The sequence below is a fragment of the Asterias rubens genome, chromosome 4 (genome assembly GCF_902459465.1).
Source record: "Asterias rubens chromosome 4, eAstRub1.3, whole genome shotgun sequence".
Lineage (NCBI taxonomy): Eukaryota > Metazoa > Echinodermata > Asteroidea > Forcipulatida > Asteriidae > Asterias > Asterias rubens.
In genome coordinates this window covers 4413500-4436502 of record NC_047065.1, presented here as the reverse complement: position 1 = coordinate 4436502, position 23003 = coordinate 4413500, and the positions used below count along the sequence as shown (strand labels likewise).

General features: G+C 39.5%; 1 protein-coding gene across 1 annotated transcript; it reads right to left on the bottom strand.

Moving 5' to 3' along the window:
• Positions 1 to 5992: 5992 nt before the first annotated feature.
• LOC117289447 (AFG3-like protein 2) lies at positions 5993 to 22876 on the bottom strand. Its single transcript, XM_033770579.1, has 16 exons — positions 22480 to 22876; positions 20963 to 21143; positions 19995 to 20275; positions 19081 to 19149; positions 17776 to 17900; positions 16504 to 16671; positions 16094 to 16196; positions 14978 to 15115; positions 14064 to 14217; positions 13062 to 13191; positions 12267 to 12364; positions 10758 to 10868; positions 9476 to 9591; positions 8619 to 8819; positions 7879 to 8073; positions 5993 to 6992 (listed from the first exon to the last, which is right to left on the bottom strand). Exons 1-16 carry the CDS (start codon positions 22567 to 22569, stop codon positions 6765 to 6767), a joined length of 2388 nt encoding a protein of 795 aa, XP_033626470.1. The 5' UTR covers positions 22570 to 22876; the 3' UTR covers positions 5993 to 6764.
• Positions 22877 to 23003: the final 127 nt, after the last annotated feature.

Here is a 23003-nt window from a genome sequence, read left to right as displayed (position 1 = left end):
TTTTTATTTGTGAAGGGGAAAAACATGATTTCCTTTTTGAAATTTACATACTTTTTTTAAGTCATTTTTTCTGTTCTCTTGAAACCCCTTTTTTTGGTTCATCGAATCAATGCAGCACTTGTCAATGCAAAAAGAAATGAAATAACCTAGTTGAATACAACTTGAAATTGTGTAACCCTTGTAGAATTTTAACATTTTTTTAAAGAATAGATTCTGTCGACATTCTTCAAATTTAGTGTTCAAATTTAGGTTTAACAAGTTTTATGTTCAACAAATTCAGAAACAATTGCAAACTATAATTTCATAAAGTAGGGTATTAAGTTTTCCTTGCGAGTTGTATTTCATTTGTTAAGTTAAAATGTAAGCTTCAGAATTTGTTCAAGGTGTCCTTTCTTCTTTTTGTTTAGGTTCATATTTACTTTAAAACAAAATTGTGTTAGATGACCAAAAATGTTTGCATTGACTGAGCTCATTCCATGATTACATAGTACAGCTCATTGATTTTACATTGCGATAACAAGTAATGGACATTGAATGCAAAACTTGACAATATTTTTTGAAAGGTGGTCAAGTTTCATTGATAAAGTCAGAGAGCTTATGAGTGATTGTACCAATTGTGCGAACAAACAAATCTTACAAGGAATTACGTGGTCTAAATTTCAACATCCTGATTGCATTCCAATAAGTAATTAATCCAAATAATAATCATTATTCAATTCTGGATCTAGAGGATTGCAGTAATCATGAATGTGATTATCATGAATGTGGTTTCACTTAAAACTCTGTAGTATTGCTCTGATTAGTTATAATTAACTGCAGCTAGCTGTTCCAGATATGGACTAGTTGGAGACCCGACAGCTTTTTAAATGTTTTAATAATCCACATGCTGTCATATTGCTTTAGTTGGTCACATTTAGTTAAATGTAGTTTAATCTGTTAGCTTTAATCGTTTAATTTGATTAACAACTTGATATTCATCAGTCATGTGGTCTTTTAGTTGAACGAAATGAAGATGTATTTATTGGAAGGAGACGAAATTTGTAATTTGATTCGAGGAGATGTTTTTTAGCTTTGTCAGTAAAAAAATAAAGTGTACCAAGTACAAGAAAATATAATGCTTTGTTTCTTTCTCTTTCATTCAAATCTTTAATCATACAATATAGTTAAAAAAGAATACTTTTTGATAGTACAGGCATGGCAATTGTAAACCCATAGTGCAGTTAAGTATGTACCCTGCATACACATGCAGTTAGATTTCACGTTTCTACACGCTAGGGAGGACTGTTGAAGCGAACCTTACAAGATTTTCATGGAAAAAACTCTCTCACAAATTACACATCAATTGGTTTTGAAAACTGAGTGGTTTGGCAATCAAAGTACATGTAATTGCACTGATGGACACTAGTTGTAATTACTCAGAATATTTGCATAAAACCTTACTTGGCAACAAGTAATGGGGAGAGGTTGGTAGTATAAAACATTGTGAGAAATGGCTCCCTCTGAAGTGATGTAGTTTTCGAGAAAAAAAGTAATTTTCAAAATGCTCAAAATATGAGGTCTCAAAATCAAGCATATGAAAGCACACAAGCAATTGAATTCAAATTTTCACAGGTTTGTTATTTTATGCACATGTTGAGATACAGCAAGTGAGAAGACTGGTCTCAGACAATTACCAACAGTGTCCAGAGTCTTTAACTACAGAATTGTGCAATAGTTGGATTCTGTAAACCACAGGGTTGTATGATCTGTAACCACAGAATTCTGCAGTAAGCACTGCTGTGAAATTAGGCTCAGCCCACGCCTGATTTCCTCTGCTATTTGTTGGCATAAAAAAACTGTAACTCTTCAAAGTTGTTGAGTGCTGTTCCATGTCACTGTCTTTTTTCTTCATTTCAGTTCGTTGGAAAAAAAATTAATCAAAACAAATCAACAAAACCACTCCACCTACAAAATCACTTCACATACTCACAATTTATTTTGTGTTTGTCTTGTTTATGAGTTTAAAACAGTTGAGCTGCTTTGTGAACACTTGCCTGTATTATAGTGTTTGTTTGTCAAAGCTGTGTTACCTTGAAAAGAGTGACTTGTTTCTGTGTAGTCACAAAATTATATTGCCAAGATTATGCAGGTCTAAATCACAGGTGTGAAAAAAAGGCTTTATAAAAAGCCATTCACTAAAGAGTGGTATCTACCCACTGGCAAACACGTTTTATGAGTAATTTCTTTTGGCAGATCCAAACAAATTGCTAAATAGAACCCAACAAGGGAGATTTAATGGTGGTTTTCTAAACAGTAGAGCTGCTTTGAAAACCCATGCTTTTCAAAAGCTGAATCACCTTGAAAGCAGGAGTGACTAGGGCTGGTTTCCTTTATACTGAAGTAGCCAACCATTGCACTATTTTTGTATTGGGGGTTAGGTGGGGGGGGGGGGGGGGGTTATGGGTGTATTTTGCCTGTTTTTACCTTTCAGAATGAGTTTGTACAATGCTCATTTGCTGTACATGATGTTAGTCATTAAAGACCAATGCCATGGTGGCACCAAATGGCCATGTGTAGTTCTGACAGGCCAGCTGGGCCAAAGTCCTGAAACAAGTTTTTAAACAAAGCCATTGTTCATTCAGTTTATAAAGTGTAATTGTAAAAAAAAAAAAAAAAAAAAACATACGCTGGGATGCACCATAGAGCAAGGACTATAATTTTATGATAAAAATTGCTTTCAAATAACTAAAACTAGTTATTGCCAGTACTTAACAGTATTTCGCAACCTACAGAATATTTACCACATTATATCTAATATTGATATCATGGCAGATGCTAAGATTATTTTAATTTTCTGTAATATTTTCGAAAAGTGTTGGATGTTGGGTTCGGGGCGTCACTGAATGTTCTGCAGTGGGGCACTTTACACCCCTTGGCCCCAAGGGTATGACTGCAGTGCACTTTGAGGTTTTGGCAGCACTTCCCCCTGCAGCTGTTCTGAAACAATCTTCCATCATCAAATCACTGATAATTGGGCATCCATTCTTTAGTGGCAAACACAGTGTTGTGTGAAGCTAATGATCGCATATCTCATTGCAGACACCATAGAGGTCCTGTAACATTTGCGATTTCGCTATAACCCTTATTTGTGGGAAAACATATAGCTATATTTTGTTGGTGAATCAATTATTATGGGGCATGATGTACCCCTATTGTGTTTTCATTGTGTGCTTAAAATCTTAGGAATTCTTCAGAGGATTTTAGGGCCCAATGGGGCGTGGGGGGGGGGGGGGGACTTGTGTACAAGAAACTATGTGTATGGTAACATTTGGAGGGGGGGGGGGTGGGCTTTTTCACCATCAGGCATGGTCTCAGTAGAGCAAGGACCACTCTGCTTGTTTTCATTGGGTAATGCTCTTTACCTGAGCTAAAACCGCCAAAACTCTGAACTAAACATTCATCATGTCATCAGTCATCCAATACCCAAATAGCAAGTTTGACATCAACAGGAAACAACCTCACTTGAAATTCCCCCATGATTGAGTTCTCTATAAGAGCTTACAGCTGTGTTCTTGGAATTCTCTTTACAGCGACCTGGCCAATCTGGCCCCTATACAACACTCTATTATGACTTATTGGGGGATTTCTTGTGACCTTGACAGCCCTGAATTAGGGAGGTTTCAAAACTACTGTCCAGGGGTCGGACAATGATGAGTAATAGGGAGGGGGGGGGGGGGCTAAGGTCACACATAAATAAGGTTTAGTAGGGTCAACATGGTCAAAGTTAAATGGTCATACACAAGATCCACAAAAGCATAGTACGATTGTTTGATCAAAAGATTTATTGTTTGTATAATTAAAATTAATAAAGTGTATCAACACAAGATCAAAATATCCGAGACCGAGCTGTTAAGCCCCACCTGCTACACCTACTGGCAATCAATGGGAAGTGTGTTGGCCTACAATGCATAAGTTTTGCTCTGGTCTGTGAAACTATAGAGCAAGGAAGTGAAACACTCAACACAGCCAGCTACCAATTGGCATTGTTTTGCTTACATTCATGGGATTTTATGGCGTCGGACTTCAGTGTTCATGGCTGTGAATGGTCAATAATTTAAAATAGGGAAATGGATTGGTTTATTCTATAGACCCTTTGCAAATGGCGTCACACGCTCGAAAAGCACCCTCACTGGGGTCAAAGAGCACCCTCACTTGGGGTCAAAGGAGGCAAATGATTGTACGATGGCTGTTCTTTATGCGTGAAAACAGGCACATGAGCTCAGCGTCAGTGTAGCATTTTACGTCGTGCAACATGTATTCCATAACACCCAGTATTGATACAGTTATGTTGTAATGCAATGCAATGCTTTCAGTGCAAGGACAAATCCATTTTAAAAACATACACCCTCCGTCAAATCTATTTGATTGCTTGAGAAATACCTGTGTGTGCCACAAATCATATATCACATCCTCTCTGAAACTGCTCTGGGCTTTCAGTATCGTGTGTTTCAACATCACCTTCTCGCCTGTCACATCTGTTTGTTTCATAATAGCTTCACTTATCTTGGGGCACACCTAGGAGCCAAGTTCATAATGAAAGCCGACCTTTTACTGCAGTCCTTATTTTAAAACACTTTGCTGACCGTAAGCAAAGCAATCGACAACATGACATGCCAGTGTTTTTGTAAACAGATGAGTCACGCAAAGTCGTGAAAAAAAACGGTTTTCATTATACGTCTCGAACTAACACAGTCGGCCATTTATGGGAGTCAAAAATTGGACTCCCATAAATGGCCGATCGTGTTACTGGACGAGGTAAAAAGAAAACCAAGCAAGTTCGAGGGATATTTGTGTAGATCATTGTATTCTACTTTTACAACATCTTTCTAACCATACCGATTTTATAAAAAACTGTTACAGGACGCTTTTCAAGGACCAACTCGACCGATCCAAGGCAACGTGTTCCTTTAATGCTTGTAGATGACTGCAATTTGCATCTTGATGCATCAGTCTATTTATAATCTTGACACACCCGTATTGCGCATTTTGCAATGAGCTCATACAAGCCGGTGCATCCCCTATTACATGTGCCTGTTATCCTCGTTGCAACATCACTGACATTTGGTTATGATGTGTATGGACTTTTATAAAGAAAACGAAAAGAATGCTTGAAAATTCCAGTTTATTGTCGTCAGTACAATCAGATTTTGTTTACAAGAAGTTTCTGTAAAGTTTTGGAAAGCTGCCAATGGTGGCCCCTCCCCTCGACCTTCAATATGTTTGAACACAGAGCTGAGGTTTGTTTGACAAGCACTTTGTGCAAATTCAAACTGCCTGGCCAAACAAAGGTTAACAAACTTTAAAAGAGCAGCTGCTGACAACCTCATGTTGGGATACACAAAAAAAAATTCCGGTAAACTTAAGAGGGAAGGTACATATGCGCATCATTGGAAGAGAGTTTTTTGAAATACTGGAAAACTTTTTAATGAAGCGAGTGTCAGTTTAATTGAGTATGTTGTGGTAAATGTACTTTCAATTTTTAGAAAGTTATGATTGTCTACCAATTGATGTTGATGTGATGTGATGTGATGTGATGCTCTTTTAAAGGCAGTGGACACTATTGGTAATTACTCAAAACAATTGTTATCATAAAACCTTACTTGGTATAAGTAATGGGGAGAGGTTGGTGGTATAAAACATTGTGAGAAACGGCTCCCTCTGAAGTGCCATAGTTTTCAAGAAAGAAGTAATTTTCCACGAATTTGTTCTTTCTTTCATTACTATCTCGCAACTTCAATGACCAATTGAGCTAATATTTTCACAGGTTTGTTATTTTATGCATATGTTGAGATACACCTACTGTGAAGGCTAGTCTTTGACAATTACCAATAGTGTCCACTGCCTTTAAAGTTCAACTGAACAATTTGTCTTTCAATGTGAGGGACATGGGCTCAAATCGCATCTACTTGACCAGTAGACTCACAAGCACAGAACAACACAGTGCTTACTGGTGTAAGAGTTTCAAGAAGAACAAAGCATTTTATTTTTCTGAGTTGTTTGAAGATGCTGATCTCAGACTTCATAGAATTGGAATGATTGTGCATTTCCAATATAACATCCGACATCACATCTTCGTAATTGTGTGGTACCAAATATTTCAATTCTGACATTGCTACAATTTAACAAGGGACCCTCGCTAAATTGCTCTAATGTGAAAGGGGCTAAAGGCTAACTGGGGCTTAGGCAGGAACAGTGTTTATGTCATCAATTTAGACAGATACCGGTAATATAGATTAATGTTAACAATCAAAACGTAACAGGAGCCAGTCTTCTTCCCTGTCGACCTTACTTTCAATACACAAAGGTAAACAACTGCAGTTAAAGGCAAGTGGTCCCATGACCAGAAATTTAAGAGAATGTTGATTTTTGGTAAATTATATGGTGAGAGGGCTATAAATGTACAACATTATTGTGTTACATGGGATTATGGTGTTACTGACAGGAAACCCAGTCTGGTAGCTGTGAGCCAACACTGTTATCTCACCATTGTAATTGAATTGCATAAACAAAATCAGAATAATCTCAAAGTCGACGAATGCCATAAACATGTCTTATCCAATTGGATCAAACAATTCCAAGGCTGTTGAAATTTATCGCAGAGGGGGTGACTTTGCTTTAATACTGGCTAGTTTGTATCAAGTATCATGCTAAAATATCCATAGTTTAACACACACACACCACGCTGTCTCAAATGGTGGATTTACTCCCACTACTATCAGTGCTAATCATGCTGTTTCAATCTGTGGCTTTTCTCCCTCTGGCGTTTCCTTTTTAGTGTCCTTTTGTTTATTCCAATCCTTGAGTCCGACGGGTAATGATGTATCCTCATCGACGCTGCCGGTTCCTTCCACAAAGTCTTCGTAGGTGGATTTCTCGGCGAATGGTCTTTTTCCAAGGAGCTCCACCATGTCATCTTTGTTTAGGACCTCCTTGTCTAGAAGATGTAAGGCAACCTGGCACAACAAAATAATCACAAACAGAAGGTGAGACTTGACAGTCGCTAAGTAATCCTCAAAAAAGAGGAATGGAGTTTATTATACATGTAGCAGAGGTAATTGATCCAATTCACCTGACGTCATCATCAGATTTATCTTGGAAGCACCATATTGGTGGGCACTGTGCATTATTCAGTGAAGGGCCCATTTCAGACGACGCGCAAATACACGTGAATGCACAGTCGTGTGATGAGCGTGCAAGGGGTCAATAAGGTCATTTAGCCAACGGAACTTCCATTTTCAAATCTTTTCAAAACTGTACAGTGCACTTCGACCAGGGACTAGGGACCAGGGCAAGGGGAGAAGCAATGTCATACGTGGCCTCCACGAAATTCCACAACCAAAAAGCAGGATGCACCCTGACAATTACAAGTATCAAATCAGAGAAATTTATGGCAGCCTGGTGTAGTGCTTTTGATACACACAGCAGTGATGGGGTGGGGTAGAGAGTGACGAGCGGAGGGAGAAGATTAAATCATGCTTTGTAAAACTACACCTGCTTGTTTCGAAAGTTAAAGTGTTGGTAACTACATGCAACATGGCTTCAAGAATCTACTTGACCACTGGTCCAAGTCCAGTTACTTTCACACTGGGCCAGTAGCCTCTCAACCAAACCAGTCAAGCACTCAAGCAAAAATTGTGGTACTTTATTAGGTTTTGAAGTTTAAATCCCCATCCAAAAGTGCAGTAAGGCAAGGATTTCTAAAACAAAAATCCCTGTGGTGGTCTGCTGAAGATTTTCTTGAAATTCGCTTCCTGTGCTGTGATGTTCTAGAAGGTTTATACCCGTGGTAAAACTGTCTAAAGATAAAACTGTTGATTAAATCAAACATTTGCAACCAACCTTCTCCACATTGTCCTTGTGTTTAGTCAGCAGCTCCATGGTGCGATCGTAAGCTGACTTGATGAGTTTCCTGACTTCTTCATCAATCATGGTGGCTGTTGATTCACTGTACGGTTTATCCAAGACCATCTCGCCTTGTTGGGGCATGTCAAAAGACACATTACCCACAACATCACTCATACCATGTTGTACGATCTAGGCAGGAGAAATAAAATACCCAGAGTAAAATATCAGTGGAGAGCAGTCTATACCACTGACACCGCATTTACACTTGATCTTGCAAGGGAGCAAGGACAATGGTAGAAGGACCAGCAGCCGATTTCACGAAACGCTAGGATTAATCCTATCTCAAGTAACTCGTCCCAACTTATGATTTGTCAATGCTTCCTACGCCTTTGGATCCGGAACTTAACTCGTCCTACGTCCTAAAAAGATTAATCCTAAGTTAGAAAGAGTTTGGTGAAACCGACGGCTGATCCAGCAAGAGCGATCAAACTGATGACTGACACCTTTAAAAGGGGGATCAAAAAGGAGGATCAGATTAAACTGAGCTTACTTTTCTACCAGTGTGCCATGTAACACGTGCACTTGATCAATATGCACATTAGGCATCCAATGTTTACCAAGCGCTGTGCGTAATGGTAGTATCCTACGGAAATACAAAAATGTTCACCTTACAATTTCTAAACATCGGTCACCTATTTGTATGTGTGAATTTATGTCTCATACAATCCACTCACCTGTGCATAGGCAAGCTGTGTGACCTTCTTCAAGTCATCTTGGGCACCTGTGGTAATTTTTTCAAAGAAGATTTGCTCAGCTACCCTCCCGCCTAACGTCATACACATCCTGTCTAGCAGCTGCTCTTTGGTGTATAGAAATTGCTCCTTAGGGAGGTACTGGGCGTATCCGAGACCTTTACCTCGTGGAATGATGGATACCTAGAAGTAATTATTCAAATTAGTTTTAGCATAAAAACTTACTTGGAACCAGCAAGGGAGAGCTGTTGATAGTATAACACATTGTGAGAAACGGCTCCCTCTGAAGTGACATAGTTTTCAAGATAGCGGTAATTTTCCACAAATTTGATTTTGAGACCTCAGAATTAGATTTTGAGGTTCCGAAATCAAGCATCTGAAAACACACAACTTTGTGTGATAAGGGTGTTTTTCTTCCATTATTATCTCGCAACTTCAATGACCAATTGAGTTCAAATTTTCATAGGTTTGTCTTTTTATGGATATGTTGAGATTAGTGGGAAGACTGGTCTTGTACAATTACCAATTTTGTCCAGTGTCTTTAATCACTGTTTAAAATGACACCGTTTTTGAGTTTTTTTCTTAATTCTGTATATTATAATATATTTAAAAAAAAAGTCTTTCTCACCAAACAAAATTTGTCATGCTGATTTGTGTTGCCTTTGAACATTCCAAAGTCAATAATATTTCAATGTACAATTTCAGAAACTTTTGCGTACCTAAAAAATATTGTCGAGTTTGATAGTAGAGCTTCCAGAATACATAAATTTGATTGACATGTACGTCTTCAACACAGTAAGAGTCAAAGCTGAAAGTGGGAGATACGGTAAGAAACCTACCTTGAGTAACGGGTCTGCGTATTCTAAGAACCATCCTGTGATGGCATGGCCAGCTTCATGGTAAGCTACCGTCTTCTTCTCTGCCGGCTGCAGAACCTGAGTCTTCTTCTCCAAACCTACCAATAGGAAAAATGAAATTTTCATCAGATCCACATAGAAAGTAGCAATTTAAAAAAAATTTTTTTTTATGCAAGTCGCCTGACACACACGGCCTGAAGGCCACTTCAAGGTTAGGGCTACAATTATATTTGCCAGAGGCCATTGCCACCTACTCCTAGGGCTGAAACAGGGTTACCCCTTTTACAGTCCATTAATTACACCAAATCACACACAAACAAAACCTGATATCAGTGCTAGAAGTCCAAAGATCGACTGTTGCAGTTGTTTGGAACGACTCTGGAAAGCCTTGGTTTCAGACGTCGATCTTGTTATGAGTTGAACCTCAATGTTATGTTAAGTTTGCATGTCTGAAACTGACCTAGAGTCGCTCCTAAACTCATTGGTTCGGCGCAACTCTGGTCGCATCTTGCTGAAATGGGTGTAAGACCACCAAATTCTTCAGCTTAACAAATAATTTGCAAATCCAAGGTCATCAGCTTATCTTTGTAACTTTATGTTTATCCTCTTTTGTTTGTTTTTAAAGCCTTCCATGACCAGACGACATTATATATCAAGGATTGCTTTACATTTCATAACCCATCTCGCCCTAATCTTCGCTCTTCTCGAGAGCCATTTTTGCTTACCATTCCTAGGACCCAAAGCAAATCTGGCGATTGCACATTCACTGTAACTGCATCCACAGCATGGAACAACATCCCTTTTTTCATTTACGCCGCTCAATCCACAGACCAGTTTAAAAAACTTCTGAAAACACATCTCTTCCCTGTTTAAGCTTTTCTCATTCTTTTCAAACATTGTGTATGTAGCTTTTCCGATAAGATTTTGTTGTTTATTGTGCATTTCTGTTTTTGTAAGCGCTGTGATATAGTTTTCTATGGGGAACGTTTCTAAATACCTGTTAATATTATTATTATTATTATTATCCTCTGTGTGACCAGGGCCAAACGTCATAAAGCTGCTTAAACACAAAAAGAAGCTAAGTCGCAATCAAACCATGCTTACCAGAATAAGATTACCAGCTAAAATAGCATGTCACACAATCTGTAACTGGTATCCTTCTTGTTTTTTACTAAGGGGAAAAAATATATTTAAGCAATTTTCTCTGCTTAAGCAGCTCCACGAGGTTGGGCCCTGAACTTTAATTGGGTCAAGGGTCACTGACCTGCTATGACACGCTCAATGGCCGACTCAAAGTGTTCACTTTGAATGCTGCTGCATCCAAATCTTGCTGCTATTAAGGCTGCCTCGTTGCACACATTGGCTATATCAGCTCCTGTTTAGAACAAATGTATACTATCGTTGTTAAAAAATGTAATGTTATCATTAAAATTGGACGAAAACAGCACAAAATGTACAATGAATAAGTAAATGTACATAATAAACTTGATAAACTCAGATCACTTCACTGGTTACCAGTCAGCAAACGAATCCCAAACAATTCTCTCCTCATTACAAACATGAGTGCATCATGGGCTCTTCACCCGAGTATCTTCAAGAATTCGTTCACACTCACAAACCCTCTCCCAATATTGGCTCTACCTCTTCATCACAACTTCAAACACCAGTCACACATACAAAGACACACACTCATCACCTGGGCCCAATTTCATGGCTCTGCTTACCCTAAGTAAAGAATCGGCGCTTATGGAAGCAGGGAGTTCAGTGCTTACGGCAAGCATATTTCACGGGTTAACGGCATAGTTTTGGCTTCTGCGCGTGTGTACTCCACGTTATTAGGCATTCTAAACTTACAAGAATAGTGCAGAAATTTGGCGCTTGCACGTAAGCGGGAATCCGATTTCGACAGTAAGCAAAGCCATGAAATAAGGCCCTGTACTGTGGAACTCTCTGCCACATCACATCGAAACTGCCAAGACTGAAAATCAGTTCCACTCCCTGCTGAAAACCCACTTATTCAAGTAGTTCTCAACTGTTTCTGCTGCGTATTATGTTCATAATGCATCAATTTGTTAGATTTGTAATCTTGGTATTTTGTATAGATTTTTCTTGCTAAGCGCTTCGAGATAATTTAGTGTGAAGTGCTACATAAAAGCTGTGTATTTAAAGGGAAGGTACACGTTTGGTAATTACTAAAAACAAATATTAACTGACTTGATAACAAGCATTGGAGAGCTGTTGATAGTATAAAACATTGTGGGAAACGACTCCCTCTGAAGTAATGTAGTTTTTGAGAAAGAGGTAATTTCTTACTTAAATAATAAAAGACCTCTAGCTAGAAGTCTTTTATTCCTATCTGAAAACACACAAATTCGTCCAACAAGGGTGTTTTTTATTTCATCATTTTCTCGCAACTTCGATGATCGATTGAGCCCAAATTTTCACAGGCTTGTTATGTTATTCACAAGATGGGATACACCAAGTGAGAAGACTGGTCTTTGACAATTACCAAACGTGTACCTTTTTAGGAGACATACGCCTTTTGGCGATAGTTATTTTTTTAACTTTTATGCTCTCCTGGGCACCCCACTGTTGTTTTACTTTGTTTTTTAAAATATGTTAAATGTATGTACATGTGCTTGTAAATGAGATTGCCCGAATAAATATTATTACCTTCCCTTTAAACAAAATAATCCAAACAGGACAACATACAAAAAAACCATACAAACAAATGAGGGACCAATGCAAGGGGTCCATCAAGCCAGGAACTCACCCGTAAAACCAGGAGTCAGAGCAGCCATCTTTTTTGCCATTGAGTCCATATTAACCTCCGTCTTGAGTGGCTTCAAGTGCACTTTGAATATCGACGCTCTGAAGATTAGAAACAAAATAGTGAATTAGTCTTGAGACAAAGAAACTAAGAACAAGTCTGATCATGGATCAACTGAAGGTTAAAGGCAGTGGAAACTATTGGTAATTACTCAAATCAATCATTTGCATAAAACCTTAGTTGGTAACGAGTAATGGGGAGAGGTTGATAGTATAAAACATTGTGAGAAACTTTGAATATCGCGATCTGAAGATTAGAAACAAAATAGTGAGACAAAGAGACTAAGAACAAGTCTGATCATGGACAAAGCGCCATCGGTTAAATGACTTGGTTAAGGACACAAGTGTCACGACAGGGGACTTGAATCCACACTCTGCTAATCAGAAACACCACAGATGGGCACAATTTCATAGAGCTGCTCAGCACAAAAATGTGCTTAGCATGACATTTTTGCCTTGATAAAGACGGGATTACCAACCAAATTTCTGCGTGATTTTCAGGATAAGCAAACAACAGATGAACACTAGTAACAAGCAATATGCAACAAATTAATATTTGGTTGGTAATCTTGTTTTTATCAAGGAAGAAATTTCATGCTAAGCAAATTTTTTGTGCTTAGCAACTCTATGAAATTGGGCCCTGGAGTCCAGTGTTCTTATCTGCTCGGCCACGACACGCCACAAGAAGAAATAATATTATGGCTATTTGAGTGGATAGAAAACTATGTAGGTACATTACCTTCCCTTGATGTCAGGAGCACCAATGTAGATTTGTCTGTCAAAGCGACCAGGTCTCATCAGAGCAGGATCTAAGATATCAGGACGATTTGTTCCAGCTAGGACGACCACATTACTGGTTGGGTTGAAACCTGCAGATGGATGGATTATTAAGATGATGATGGGATATTAAAGGCAGTGGAAACTATTGGTAATTACTCAATATAATTGTTAGCTTAAAAACTTTCTTGTTCACAAGCAATAGAGAGCTGTTGATAGTATAAAACATTTTCCTGGGTTTGCTTATGAAGGTGTCACTCATGATATAGAACGAAATGTGTTACTAAAAAATTAGGAAAAAGAAATGAGAAAGAGCCAAGCTCAATACATACATGCAGTGACTCAAACATTTGCTTCTTGCAATCAGGATGATATTTACATACATTTATTATAATAGGGACAAAGTTTATAGGATTTGAGGCGTTGCATGGTGAGGTATCAATGTATACAATTTGGTTTGCGGTAACACCATGTGTATCTACTTGCCAGGTAGAGTTTGTTCTTAGAGGACTGTCTTGCTTTATTCTACTACCGCGGAGTAGATAATCGGAGGTTCGTGAGACCTCTCAGTTCTGAAAAGAACTTTCCTGCTTTAACTATTACCAGGGTGGATGGTATAGAAAATAGACTTGGACTACTACTTTAGCTTATAGGAGCGTAATTAACTGTACTGCCATGGAGTCAGTTCTGAATTGATCTCAACGTTTCGACTAGCTTGCTCTAGTCATCGTCAGGAGACTGAAGAGGTAGGGGAAGAGTGGGTTTATTTATAGGGGTTCAGGGACAAAGTTTCCATAATCAGGGAGATTTTCAAACTTGTTCAGCAGCACAAGGAAAGATTGGTTTATTTTAAGGGAACTTTCTGCCGAGTCAGGGAGAGTTTGGTTGCTCTGCATACATGGGATGTAATAGGGGTAGGGGACGGAAGTGACGGAAACTTAAGTAGTAAACAAATTTTACTTACCGTCCATCTCAACGAGGAGTTGATTCAGGGTGTTTTCCTGCTCGCTCTGCCCACCAAAGTTACCCCGCCCTCGCTTTCTGCCCACCGCATCAATCTCATCAATGAAGAGGATGCATGGAGCGTTCTTCCTTGCCATTGAAAACATGTCTCGTACCTGTAAAACAGATCCGGAAAGATATCAACTGTTACAAAACCACACTATGAGGAGAAAAGAAAGACCAAAGTGATGGTGTCAACCAGCTACAGCTCGGAGAACAGGTGAGTCTTGAGACCCTTTTTGAAGGACAGAACAGTCTGAGCGTTTCTAATGAGGACAGAAAGACCATTTCATAGGCGAGATGCAGCAGTAGAAAAAGCTCTCTCACCAGCTAGTTTGTGTGACTTGTTCACCACAAGGGACATGGCATCATAGCTTTGAAGGGAGTATGTGCAGTCATGGATTAAAGGCAGTGGACACTATTGGTAATTATTCAAAATAATTACCAGCATAAAACCTCACTTGGTGACGAGTAATGGGGAGAGGTTGATGGTATAAAACATTGTGCGAAATGACTCCCTCTGAAGTGCCATAGTTTTCGAGAAAGAAGTAATTTTTCACAAATTTGATTTCGAGACCTCAGATTTAGAACTTGAGGTCTCCAAATCAAGCATCTAAACGCACACAACTTCGTGTGACAAGGGTGTTTTTTTCTTTTTTCTTCATTATTATCTCGCAAGTTCGATGACTGATTGAGCTCAAACTTTCACAGGTTTGTTATTTTATGCCTATGTTGAGATACACCAACTGTGAAGGCTAGTCTTTGACAATTACCAATAGAGTCCACTGCCTTTAACAAAAGTGAAGAGAGATAATCTGGATCATTATTATATGTAAAATTCTTGTAAGAAAACAAAAAGAATCAGGATTCTCTTACCCTGGATGGACCAACACCCACAAACATCTCCAGAAACTCTGATCCACTGACGGTGATGAAGGGAACGTTAGCTTCTCCAGCAGTAGCCTTAGCTAGAAGTGTCTTGCCTGTACCTGGTGGACCATTCAAAATTGCCCCCTGTAACAGAAACAAAGGTATGGAATGAGGACACATGACCCTTACTGAGAAATCCCTGAAGCTTGAAGTAGGTTTTATTGTTCATGTTATCAACGTTGGAACAATTTTTCACTGTTTTTTTTTTCAATGAGAGATCGCATTACATCACAAGGCCGGATGGCCACTTCAAGGTGAGGTCTACACTTAACCAATTTTGGCTATCAACACAAATCGATACTGCTACCAGGAACGCTACCAACAACAACTGAGGCTGAAACAGGGTTACCGTAAGGATGTAGGCATGAGTATCATCCACCAGGAGCCTAGCTTGTGGAGCAGAATGATAATAATTTTGGGGGTTAATCATCCTTACTCGCAGCTAAGAGCTGAATTGCGAAGGATGCGACTACAACGTGTTCGAGAAGCAGGCATGCAATGGGCACCTTTGGCTGCCAGCCACATCAACCCATTATCACCACGGAGCACAGCCAAGATCAAGGAAAACCTGATGGTCTGGAAAACGCTCGTGGCAGAGCAGAGAACAAAAGCACAACTCAACTCACATATGGCCCTGACTAGAAATAGAACCGGGGTCACCTTGTTGAGAGAAAAGCCAACCATGCCACCCATAATGCAGTACCTCCCCAACTTTTACCAAGCAACTGTTGTTTTATAGGAATTGAGGCATTGCATGGTGAGGTATCAATGTATATTTGGTTTGCGGTATTAACACCATGTGTGTTTCTACTTGCCAGGTAGAATTTGTTCTTAGAGAACCCCCGATTGTCTACTCCGCGGCAGTAGAATAAAGCAAGACAGTTCTCCAAGAACAAACTCTACCTGGCAAGTAGAAACACACATGGTGTTACTGCAAACCAAATAAACAACTATTGTTTTAACAAAGTTGTTTTTAAAAGTGCCTTGCTCAATGGCACAAGTGTCATGACCGGGATACGAACCAACGTTAAGGATAAACTGACTTGTCAGCAGACATGTTACCTTAGGGATCTTTGCTCCTAGGTCACTATACTGCTGAGGATTCTTCAAGAAGTTGACAAACTCCATGATCTCAAGCTTGGCCTCTTCGCATCCGGCTACATCCCTGAAAAATCACAACAAGTATCATTTTTTTTACCAATTGCTAAAACAATTGTCTGTTTATGCTTGATTACAAAGTCAGACCAACCACACTTAGCAGGTTTTCAAACATCATTGGAATTGAGCCTATAGATACTTTTGAGTAATACACTACATGGAATTGTGTAACATGATTTGGGTTTTAGTAAAAACTATGACCTGGGTTGTGTGTACATTCTGTTATCGATTGTTTTTAATTAATAAAGATTGATTAAATAACATTTATATATATCATAAATATTGGTGAGAGGGGAAAGTTGATTTATACTTACTTGAAACGCACCCCAACATCCTCCTTGATGATCTTGGCTGTGCTCTCACCGAAACCAAAGATGCCCCCTCGTTTACCCGCCCGGCCCCCTGTAGCAGGATTATTGCGAAACAGGTAGAAGAAGAACCCAATCATGAGGGCAGTCGGGATCAGGCTTATCAGGAAGCTCCTGGGGGTCAAAGGTCAAACAAAAAGGTCAGCAAGTCAAATGGAATCAATGGCTCAGACAATGGCTGCACGGAGAGCTGTCGAGAACTGGAGGGGGGGGGTAGGTGTGCTGTCTCACACATAGGGTGCGTTCATTTAGCTTCCCTGGGTCGACCCCGGTCTGCCCGGGACATTCTAATAGCTTTGATGGGGCTCACCTGGGTCAGCCCCAAGTGCCCTGCTTGTGGAGTGCTTGTGAAGTGGGTCACTTGGGGGTGACCTGAGGTGCATGCCGTCACCATGAGAGGGCGAGTGTGATCGTTCGATTAGCTCTTGTCAGGGGCTCACCCGGGTGAGCACCGAGGGGGAAGACCCAGGGAAGCTAAACGAACGCACCCATAGTACAAACATCACACTAATCAGTCAGATTCAAGCATGCACGACACTGTGACATGGGTTCGAATCCACCACCTGTCATCTTCATCGTCCAATCGGAAATCAGCCAATCAGCCTGTGCCAAGCATGTTTGTCCTGCTTTGGGGATACCTGAAGAGAGACCACAATGGCTAGATAGGAAGACGTAAACAGAGTCTTCAGTTTCCTTCAGCTATTGTGTAGGGTCTAATGCCACAATGTATTCAAAGTCTGAACTTTCAACGTAGTTTTGCGGCATCAAATCCTAAACAAAACTGGTGTTACTCAATGGCAAACGCTTTTTAAACCCCCTTTGCAGAGCAGAACATTACAAAGACTGGTTAGCTTACGAAGGCAGACTTTTAGTTACATAATGGTAACTTGTTAGTAAATGACTAACGATATCGTCTTTGTCTCGATATTTTAATGTTTTCAAAACCAATGTTGATATTGATAATTATATCCTCAATATTCTATCATGGCGGTGTTATCGTGATATCATCCAATGTTGATCCAAGCAAATGCCAAATCATACCATTGTTGTAACAGGCTAAGGTAATTAATTTTCAAAAATTCTCTAATAATCACATTAAACGGAAAAAAGGTAATTTTTAAAAAAGGTGAAATGTTTTTTTTAACCACTGGTTCTGTTCAGAACTACAGAGATTTACACATGGTGCTACTGCAAACATCACCTGATTCTTTAACTTACCCGTCACTTTCTGAACTGTATACTACAGAAAGATAATTATTTGGCTCTACCCCGAGGTCCAGCTGGGAATTCTCCAGATTACGCTCAAATGTGTCAACACTGCCGATGTTAAACCAAACAAATTTCTGCAACAAAATGAAAGAAAAACACAGTGTCAAACCATCCAGGAGGAACAAATTAGAAAATCCTCAAAGTGGTCTTGTCAAAACTAAAACAGGACAGGTAGTGGGGTGTCAAATTCTTATGTTGGATTTCCGTCAGACTGTATTTCTATGCAGTGTGTCATGGCCGAGAGGTTAAGAGCACCGGACTCAAGCATTGGTGTTTGATCGCCAGAGTGTGGGTTCAAAACCGGGTTGTGACATTTGCTACGTAAAACTGGGGAGGTAGTGCTTTCTGCTCTACCGGCCAGGCTTTGGATTGATGATACCCAAGCCTACATCCGTATGGACTGTAAAGGGGGTAACCCTGTTTCGGCCCTAGGAGTAGGTGGCAACGGCCTCTGGAAAAAAAAACAATTGTAGCCCACACCTTGAAGTGGACTTTAGTGGCCTTGTGGCCGTCAGGCAACTTGCATTAAAAAAAAAAGTAAAAAAAAAAAAAAGTGCCAACCATAGCTCTGGATTAAGGATAAGCTGTAAAACCCAGGGAAATCGGAACCCTGTTGAATAGGGACCTAGACGGGAACAGTGTGACCAGGGGGTAAAAGAACTCCCCGGGCCTTCCAAGGGCTGTATTCCACGGGGATAAGAGATAGAGTGTGAAAAGGGCTTATAGCCATTTGTAAAAAAAAGTCTAAGTACATGTGACATACACTTTTATTTATTGTTCATCCATTTTTGTATACATTTTAATGTGTGTAGAATAATGTATTTTTAAATTGTCTAGTAATAGGATTGCTTAAATTCTTTAACGCCTGCTAAAGGCAGTGGACACTATTGGTAATTGTCAAAGAATAACCTGTAGAGTTGGTGTATCTCAACAGATGCATAAAATTTGAGCTCAATGGGTCATCGAACTTGCGAGGTAATAATGACAGAAAAAACACCCTTGTCACACGAAGTTGTGTGCGTTTAGATGGAAAATTACTTTTTTCTCGAAAACTATGGCACTTCAGAGGTAGCCGTTTCTCCCAATGTATTGTACTATCAACCTCTCCCCGTTACTGGTAATCAAGAAAGGTTTTATGATGATAATTATTTTGAGTAATTACCAATAGTGTCCACTGACTTTAACAGCGCATTGATGCCAATGCTTTATGCGCTTTATAAGTGGTAGTTATTAATATTATTGGTTATTACGTACCCCTTTTAAATGACCAGGTCTCAGCCACACTCGTACATATTTCTTGTTGACCACTTCCAGTCTTTCCACCTGTGAATGTAAAAAAAACGGTTTCAAACTAAATATCACTAGATTCTTTTGGGGCTCTTCTTCTATTTACGATGTCTTCGAAAAGAATGCTTGTGGTATGGGGCTTGCTTCAAACAGGCGAGTGAAGCCAAAATCGGTAGCACCCATCGCCTTTTTTTTTTTAAGGATTCGATGTGGGTAATGTCTTGCGATGCTGAAAGGGGAAATAGTTTGGTTCCGATTTTAATACGATAAATGCTATAACTCATTGCTGGTATACGATACAAGGAACATTACCAAGATGGTGGTAGCATTAGAGCATCAAATTCAAGTTCTGGTGGTTTAAGCCATCGGGGGGGGGGGGATTCGAATCCCAGTCGTGACACTTGGTGTCCTTGAGCAAGAATTGCTTCTCTTCACCCAGGGATATAAATGGGAGCCTGTGAGGGCAGACATGGTTCTTGTGATTGACTTAGCTAAGTGCGCAACATATTTGACAGCACTGGCTGTATACTCCCCAGGGAGCTAAGATTGTTTAAGGAATGAAATAAAATGGCCCAATATGTCCTGCCGTCGATTTCACCTAACTCTTCCTTACTGAGGATTAATCTTAAGGACTGAGGATTAATCTTAAGGACTTAGGATGAGTTCAGTTCCTTAACCAAAGACGTTAGGACGCTTGCACCGAACCCATCCTAAGTTAGGGCGGGTAGCTCGTCCTAACTCAAGAGTGTTTCGTAAAATCCGTTGAAGGGGTTATACTGTTGAAGAGCCATGAGCGCTGAACCCGAGTGCTATGAAAAGCCACTATTTTTATTATTATTATAGGTAGAGCGAACCCTGCATGAAATAGATAGCAATCCTACCTGTCCAGCTTGTAAGTATTCATTACAGAATTCCTTCCATGTGATCTCAGGGGCGGATCCACCACCAACCAGCCAAATCGCGGCAGCCGCACCTGCTACTGTAAGAGCAACGCTAAACAATAATTGATTCCTGTTGCTTGGATCTATCTGGGGACCACTACCCCCTCCAGGCTTGCCTCCTGTAGCTCCGCCTAGAAGTCCCTTCCAGAAGTCATTCTGTTTGTTGCCTCCGCTGCTACCAGATCGGCTGCTCTCGCTGCTTTTCTCTGGCTTGGGTTCAGCTGTGGAAGAGAGAGTTGGAGGAAAGGTTGGTTTCTAGAAAAACTTTGGTTTGAATGAAACATGGGGCCTTTCTCCACCCTCGGCTTGGGCTCTGTTTCCATATGCAGTGGAAACGCAGTGAGTATTAGCCCTACACATTTCTGGAGCATTTAAAGGCTCTGGACACTATTATACACATATTGACTGGCAACGAGGTAACTAGTATACGTCTAAGGAAAAAGGGGGCTTTTCTTTCTTACATCGCCTTTTGGCCATTCAGCAAAATCAGCTGGGCAGTAATCTCGGGCGATATCGATTTATTTTATTCACGATATATTGCCGACATTATATCGCGATATTCGATATAATCGCGATTAATTAAATTTGACATCATCAGTCTTCAAACTCCAAGTGAAAGTTGTAGAAGAGACAGTCATAGCATAAGAGAGGTGTTCTAATGACCGAGATTCTTCTGATTTTACCCCAAACCTATGGGGTGCAAGATGTCTCAGCTAGCAAATACATTGCGATATTTAATATCGCGATTATCGCGACATATCGCAATATATCGCGATATATCGATATTTCGATTAAAACCAAATCCAACCGATATCGAAGTCGTTTCCAAATTAATATCGCGGTATTCGATAATATCATGATATCCCCCAAGCTTACCGGGCAGGAAACACAAGGTATAAAGTGAGTACCTTTCTCTTTAGGTGTAGATGAATTCTTAGGTCTTGGGGGAGCAGCGTCTTTCTTTCCTCCCTGGAAAAATTTCTCAAATCCTTTTGGGGGTTGTTTACTGAAGACTATCCATCTTTGGAAGGCACTAGTGGTCCATCTTGTACTCCCGAATAATCTACTACATCTCTGCAAGAGGGCGACCTAACAAAGAAAAAAACGACAACAACAACACAGTGACAAAGTTAGAGTGTTTTAATTGCCAATTTTCCTCTGTTTAAACACATCTTATTTGGGTAGATAAAAACTTATCTTATGTCACAGGTTTTCAAGGACTAATTTTTGTGTGTCTGTTTTCTTTGTTTTGTTTTGTTTTTGGGTTTTTGACTGTGCCCTGAACGCCCAGCAGGGTGGATATGTGCGCATAACAAGTCTTATTGTTCTTATTTAACACCGTTTTTGGTCGGTTAGAATTGGAATCTTTTCCAATTGACTCCTCCAACGAAATTGCAACAGTTATCAACCTCAGCCAGTCATGCACACACTTTTGTATGCTGACGTCGGCTACCATGCCTGGCACATCACAACACAGCGTACGAGACGGACCATTGCCATACACACTTGGTATGCACGAAGCAAACTACGCAAGTTGGCTGAGATCGGGACCTGTGGCAATTTTGATGTACAAAAAAACATACTGCTGCATTTTTCTCTTGGCCAATCCGAGCCCTGAATAAGATTATTACCCGACTGGGAACCTGCATTTACTGCCCTAGCACGATTACGGCCAACTCATTACATGATGATAAGGCAGACCCATTTCCGCCTGATCGCTCCCGTCCTGTGAACTAGTACACTAGTTGCTCTAAGCGGAGCTCAAGGTTGTAGACCCGACCGACCAAATGGGGCGGACGTCGTGGGGTCTTGGGGAGTGGGGGTTGAAGTTTTTTTAAGAACAACCCCTCCAACGGTGATTGAACAATTATCAACAAAAACATTGACCATAAATTTAATTAGATTTAACCAGAAGAAAAAGGTAGATTATGAAATAATGGTAAATCAAATAACATAACGAATTGTATCGGAGCCTCTAGAAACTGAGCCATAATAATTAATATAGTTTCTAGAAGTAATCAAAATAGATGTAGGATTGTACTTTTTTGTAGGAAACAATTTATAATAAAAACATTTTGTAACAATAATAAATAAAATAATTATAGTTATTATACAATAATATTATTAATAATGTATAACATTAATTAAATTAAAATAACAATAAAAAAGTATATAAAAATAGATGTAGGAAGATATCATAAAAACAACTATATGTATATTAAAATAAAAAATTGTTTTAATTTAAAAAATACAATTTTAAAAATTTTATTTTATATTAATATTATATTATTAAATAATGAATAGGGTAGATGGCCTTAGCTTTCGATCCAATCCGGACCTTCCTCAGAGGCAACTATATTATTAATATATATTAAATATATATTAAATGTTAAAATAAACACAACATTATTTGTGTTTTACTTACCTGTCTGTGATGGCTGAATGTGGAGGGATTTATACAAATGCCGACCTTCTTAGCTCCAAGATGAAGCGACCCACAACTCCTAAATGCCATGTCTTTACAGGCTCACCGTTTTTGTTCAATTTCAAAAAGATGATGAAACTTCAAGATAAGTTTAACATTGTTTTTGCAAATTCACTGCTGTTGTTTGTTATGAAATTGAAAAGATGGTCGACTCGATCGGCTGCAAATCAAATCTGTTCATGAACAATCGGCATTTCTTAGCGCTTCTTTCTCAAGTGCAAACACTGTCACTGAGACAAAAGATAATTATACATGAATTTAAATGAAATTAGTCACCAGATTCTTCAGAAATGCAGACGTTAAATAACAACGTTTTGCACAGCATTGATCTCATCGGGTTCTGCTGTTAAATAACTATAGGCTGTTCACCTTCCGTGTATTGCGTGCTTTTTACATAGCGATGAACAGGTGTATATATGTGAAAGTCTGGGTATCAAACTTTACTAGTTTCACATACTACCGCT

Bases quoted from the DNA above. Each gene is read 5' to 3' on its own strand.
- LOC117289447 (XM_033770579.1), bottom strand. From the start codon at position 22,569: ATGGCATTTAGGAGTTGTGGGTCGCTTCATCTTGGAGCTAAGAAGGTC. The intron at 21,144-22,479 runs GTAAGTAAAACA...TTTCTTTGTTAG, and splicing joins CATTCAGCCATCACAGACAG to GTCGCCCTCTTGCAGAGATG. The intron at 19,150-19,994 runs GTAGGATTGCTA...TTACATTCACAG, and splicing joins AATACTTACAAGCTGGACAG to GTGGAAAGACTGGAAGTGGT.